This window comes from Daktulosphaira vitifoliae, unplaced genomic scaffold (assembly GCF_025091365.1).
Source record: "Daktulosphaira vitifoliae isolate Bord-2020 unplaced genomic scaffold, ASM2509136v1 Scaffold_1, whole genome shotgun sequence".
Lineage (NCBI taxonomy): Eukaryota > Metazoa > Arthropoda > Insecta > Hemiptera > Phylloxeridae > Daktulosphaira > Daktulosphaira vitifoliae.
In genome coordinates, this window is record NW_026099572.1 from 17,207,126 (window position 1) to 17,212,699 (window position 5,574).

Here is a 5,574-nt window from a genome sequence, read left to right on the forward strand (position 1 = left end):
ACTGTGACTAGTTAATGTACATTGTTAGATATTTGATTACTTCGAGTTGTAATATTGATGCATTTGGTCCAATTCTATTTCATATTAATTTAAGTTTTAAAAAATACTAAATATTTTAAAACTATTTTCACCTATTTTCTGACTATTTTGAGATAGCCACCCTTGTATTAATCACCCATTCATCTCAATATCCCGAATATATATTTATTTGTTTATAAAACCATTTTATTGTGAATATTATTCATGAATAATGGATTCTCATGACGGTTTATTAATGGTTCGTTTAAATATTTATCCATCTCTATTATTGACGCTGCTGTTGAATTATTACTACCAGTTATATGATTAACAGTTTTATCAAAATCTCCCCAAACTGCAGATGATGTAGAAGAAATTGGTTCGGCTGATATTAATTCGTAAGAATTGGGTAATTCATTTTCAGTTGTAATGGTTGATATTTTGTTTTTCAATTGTCTAATAATTTCTTTACATTTAATAGTATTAGAAAATGCATGGCTCTTAAACCTGGGATCAAGAAGAATAGCTTGACCAATTAAAATATTATCTTCAATGGATCCAAATCGAATTAATAGTTTTTTTTTTAAAATTTCAGCCATATCATGTACCTCTTTTGGCAAACTTATTTCATCCACAAAGTTAGCAGTATACTTCAATAGTGCATTAACAAAAATTATTTCTTTTGAAATTGTTACATATTTTTCTGCACTTATTTCAACAGTAATATCATAAAAAATTTTTAATAGATCCTTTGATTTTTTAATAACTTCCCAATCATAAGAATTTAGGGAATTCAAGTGATTACTATTTAAAATAGCTAAAGTTGCAGTTATTGGCTCTCTAAGCTTTAATACTCTTTCTAGCATATCATAACAAGAATTCCAACGTGTTGGACAATCTTGTTTTAACTTTAAAATAGGACTTCCTGTTTGTTTTTGGTACTCTTCCAACTTTGCTAAAGCGTGAGAACTCCTCTTAAAATATGAAACAATATTTTTAATTTTAGTTATTACTGGTTCAATGATCTCTAAACTATTTTGAACCACTAAATTCACTGAATGGGCAAAACAGGATATTCGTCTCCAGTCACATTTATCTATAGCTAATTTCATATTAGACGCATTATCTGTCACTACAGCTGTTACTCTATCATTTAATCCCCACTCAGATACTGTATTTTTTAAAAACAAGGCTAAATTGTCAGCTGTGTGACTTTCAGGAAAACTAGTACATCCCAATAAATAAGCGGACAGCTCTGAATCATTTTCAGGATTTAAAAAATGTGCTGTTACAGCAATAAAACTTTGGTTATTACGAGAAGTCCATCCATCAGTAGTTAAACATACAGCAGTAACATTTTTTAATTGCTCTTTAACTTTTTCTATAACCATCTTATACATCTGAGGCATTATACTATTAGAAATTGTTTTTCTTGAAGGAATTATATAGTTCGGAGATAATAAATTTATTAACTTTCAAAACTCTTTGTCCTCTACTACACGNATAATAAATTTATTAACTTTCTAAACTCTTTGTCCTCTACTACACTAAATGGGTGGTATTCTTTTACTATCATTCTTACGAGTTGTTGGTCGATAGATTTTGATTTACTAAAAGGCAGTGGTCGTTGAATAAAATTTGTAATAGCCAATTGGTTATGTATATTGATTGATGGTGAAGATGTAGTTTGAATTAATGAATTACCTGGAGGATGAGTTAATGAAATTGGATTTGATGCTAATGGTTGTGGATTGTCAATATTTTCAGAATTACTTTCATATACCTATTTAAAATTCAAGTACTTAATAACTTTATTAATTTTAAAATGTTATGATCCAAATTTATTTGTTTTACCATTTGTTTTATTTGGNTACTTAATAACTTTATTAATTTTAAAATGTTATGATCCAAATTTATTTGTTTTATTAATAAATAGCACAGTTACAAGTAATAATAGTTTCATAAGAACTAAAAACGTAAATTAACGAATTTTATATTATCATAATTTTTATCAATGATCATATATTTTGGACATCAATTAACGTCTTTGCCCTCTTAACCAATAAATGTCTAATGTTAATATACGTCTTTACTCGTTTAGTCCAGAAAACCTGCTTGCAAAAGGGTTAAATCCTATTATAATCTACTGCTATGCGGCAAAGAAAAAAAAGTCTAACTAGCTCAGCGCAATGGAATTGAACCTCTCTGTCTTTATTCTGAAGTAAGCCGTTTACAACTGAGCTGTTTAGGCTGCCTAATTTAATTTTTTTTTTATTTTTAATAATTTTATTAAAACTACTTAAACTGTATCTCATTTGTCTGAAATGGTTTTTAATTGTGTATTAATTTATGTGTTTAAGGTAAAAAGAGGATCAGAAACTTATATTCAATATAAACATGGAATATTTTTTTAACACTTGAAAGTTGGAATGAAGATTATCATGAAATAAAACTTTCATTAAAGGAAGAAAATCATATTTTATTTTTATATTATGCATAAATGTATAGCCTATTATAAATTATTTGTATTTTAAATAACCATGATAGTTCGATGTAATGGTACTGTAACATGTCGTATTTTAATATGTCGAGTTAAGTTACCAGTTGATCCACCACTATAACTTTTCGATTCATTGCAATAATTACATTTTGCAACATTTTGTGCTATTAATGTATAATGATTCCAAATATCACTACGTTTTTTATTTAAATTTGTTTTTGAAGCCATGATCTATTAATTTATAAATTATGCCTAATATATTTTTATAATTATTATCATATGGAGTATAATTTTTTAACTTACCTCAAACTATTCTTATAATATAAAAATTTAAAAAAAAAACGAAGAATATATACATACTTTATAAGTATATACTTATAATGTTTTCTTAAAAAATAAAATAAAAAAATACTTATTGCCAATGAGAGTTTAAAAGCAACACTAATTGGTTTGTGATAAAAACATTTTTATTGTAGGTCTGCAGACTAAATTTTCAAAGTTGTGACATGTTTCTACTAACATAATCATGCAGGTTTAATACAGTTAGATTATTTCAAGTATCCTACTATATTGTTCATTTGAAGAACAATTTTGATTATCAATATATAGCTATTTATTTCATAAACATTACATTCATATAATTATTTATAAGCGAAAATAGGTCTATGAATTTAGCAACTAGGACAAAAATTGACTATTAGACTAATATAATTGTTGTGAGAGGTATTAAACCACCTCACTCTTTTATAATCTGGTCATAGCTGCTGTAAATTGTAATATCTGATTTAGGTGAATTAATTTCTCTATAAAACTCCTTTTATGAAAACAAATAATTTAAATGATTTCGCTTATTATAGAAACAAATTCTATGGATTTATGTACCGCAACTCATCTGCTAGTATAAATTATTTGTTTTTATTCTATACAAAAATATTCGTGTATAACAGCATATTATGTTATTTCAAGTTGTATTTGAAAAAATAATATATAACCCGATTATACAAGTGTATTATCAGTAAAAATTCTGATATCACGGTAATGTTACATGTTGAAAATGCGAATTTGAACGACTCGTCCAAGAAAACCATAGTAAGGAGTAATTGATAAGAACCGTGACCGATCGTAAGAAATGAACGAAAGAACGAGTTATATGAACGGGTCATTTGAACGATCCGAACCAAACGATCCGGATCGTTCGATTGACCCGAAATTCCCATCACTATTACAAACCATAACGGCCAAGCGTCCGATGAGTGAAGTGTTATCACCAGCTGATACACGATCAGTATGACCAACTGGAGCGTTCACCCGAACAATCTCTCTCACTTAATAGGTAAAAATGTTATAATAATTTCTATAAATAATGATTATTTTTCTATAGTTCACTTTAATTAATTTTTTTATTGCTTTTATTAGTCCATTAAGGGTGTCATAATGACCTACTCCTAGGAGGTTTCTTAACCATTTATACTCCGGGACGCTTAGTTAGTCCGTCGCCGGAGAATGGGATGGCACGACTCCAATTACTGAACTAATCATGTTTCGGCAAATGAAGCCGCCCGTGAGCGAGTTTCGAACCCGAGGCGGTACGTGTCAAGCACTGATGCGTTATCGACTCGGCTACACCTTACCATTTTTTCATTAAAATACAAAAATTACAACAAAAATATACATAGAATCTAAAATAATTATCCACGATTAAACGTATTACAAAATAATATTACAATGCATTGTCTTAAAGTAATTAATATAAATATTACTTCAAAATTATGTCTATCATTGATATTATATCAGAATTATCAATTTAAAAATTGCGCGGTGTTAAAGTGCATTCGGCAGTGGTTGTATTTCATCGATCGTATACGAATGCACAAAAGCACAAGGCGATGTGCATGCGCGTACTACGACGAAAATGCGGAGTATGATCGTGCATACTTCTTATTAACACGCTTATATTAGTTTCACATGTATGTTGTGTGTTTATTGTTTCTAACTCTCCACGCACCACATGTTATCGCGTATCCCGTCGTCTATGGCCTTGAGACTAGACTATATATATATATATATACGTATATGTTAATATTCATTTTTATATCATTATCAACCGCCGTCGCGTCAACACATTCGTTCACCGTCAGAGCGTTACAATCTCCCACCTACGTGATCCCGTTACGATCCCATATGCATCGCGAACCACGTGTTCTCGCCGCCGGTGAGTCGTTGCGAAGTGCGCAATTGTGCGTTACGAGTTAGTCAGTGAGTGTGCAGTTTGTTCACCGCGAACCACGTGCTCGTTACCTTGCATCCCTGCCCGCCGACAGTGCGCAGCGCGTTACGAATCCGTTCGTAAGTGCCAACCACTGAGAAACCACGTGTTCAACCGGTCACCCCACCTACCGCATCGATCCGCCGATAGACCACTTTCTGACCCCGCCGGTTACTGTCGTGTCTAGCCAGAGGATTTATCCCCAGGCGAACCACGGCGGTCCGTCGATCAGCTCGATCGTCGCCTACACGTCGTTCCGATCGCAGTCCACCCCCACACACCCAGTGCAGTGAAAGTGCGACAGTGTTCGAGGTCTGTCAGAACCTATATACTGACTAGTAATTCAGACTAGCCCTCCTCAGGGCTCCTGTCGGGACGAATTACTAAAAATCTCGTTCGCCTCCGCTCAGCCACAGTGCTGCGCACAGAACTCAGATCCACTGGACATACCAGGTTAGTTATAACCTACTATTTTACTACTTCCCCGACAGCCGAAGTTCTTGTCATGGGGGAGGCAATAAACGAAAAACGTCACTACCAGCGGTCACCGGAGGATAAAAGGGCAAACAGCGGTCTGCTCCAACTTCACCCGAACCGACTGATGAAGAATCCGTATCAGACGAATCAATAATATCCAACACAACATCAACCACCACTTTATACTCAACTATAGAAACACCAGTCACCAAACTTTCATAAAGAATACCACCTATCATCGTTGCATCGTCATTATGGCGGAAAATTGCGTCAATCATACACCAAAATTCCGACAACCGTCTAGAGAAAATGA

At 32.5% G+C, this 5,574-nt stretch overlaps 1 protein-coding gene and 1 long non-coding RNA gene across 2 annotated transcripts; one reads left to right on the forward strand and one right to left on the reverse strand.

The window, feature by feature from the left end:
• Nucleotides 1-212: 212 nt before the first annotated feature.
• Nucleotides 213-1,427, reverse strand: LOC126905385 (zinc finger BED domain-containing protein 4-like). Its single transcript, XM_050685062.1, has 3 exons — nucleotides 786-1,427; nucleotides 526-668; nucleotides 213-474 (listed from the first exon to the last, which is right to left on the reverse strand). The coding sequence occupies exons 1-3, from the start codon at nucleotides 1,425-1,427 to the stop codon at nucleotides 213-215; spliced, it is 1,047 nt and encodes a 348-aa protein (XP_050541019.1).
• A 100-nt stretch (nucleotides 1,428-1,527) lies between these two features.
• LOC126910506 (uncharacterized) lies at nucleotides 1,528-2,796 on the forward strand. The gene is made up of 3 exons (XR_007705256.1): nucleotides 1,528-1,816; nucleotides 2,120-2,239; nucleotides 2,379-2,796. It is a non-coding gene; the product is annotated as an uncharacterized LOC126910506 (long non-coding RNA).
• Nucleotides 2,797-5,574: the final 2,778 nt, after the last annotated feature.

What these genes read in the sequence shown, in the direction of transcription:
- LOC126905385 (XM_050685062.1), bottom strand. Translation starts at nt 1,427, where the DNA reads ATGCCTCAGATGTATAAGATGGTTATAGAAAAAGTTAAAGAGCAATTA. An exon ending in TAAATTCTTATGATTGGGAA is followed by an intron (nt 669 to 785) that starts GTTATTAAAAAA and finishes GCACTATTGAAG; the next exon opens with TATACTGCTAACTTTGTGGA. An exon ending in GCTATTCTTCTTGATCCCAG is followed by an intron (nt 475 to 525) that starts GTTTAAGAGCCA and finishes AGAAATTATTAG; the next exon opens with ACAATTGAAAAACAAAATAT.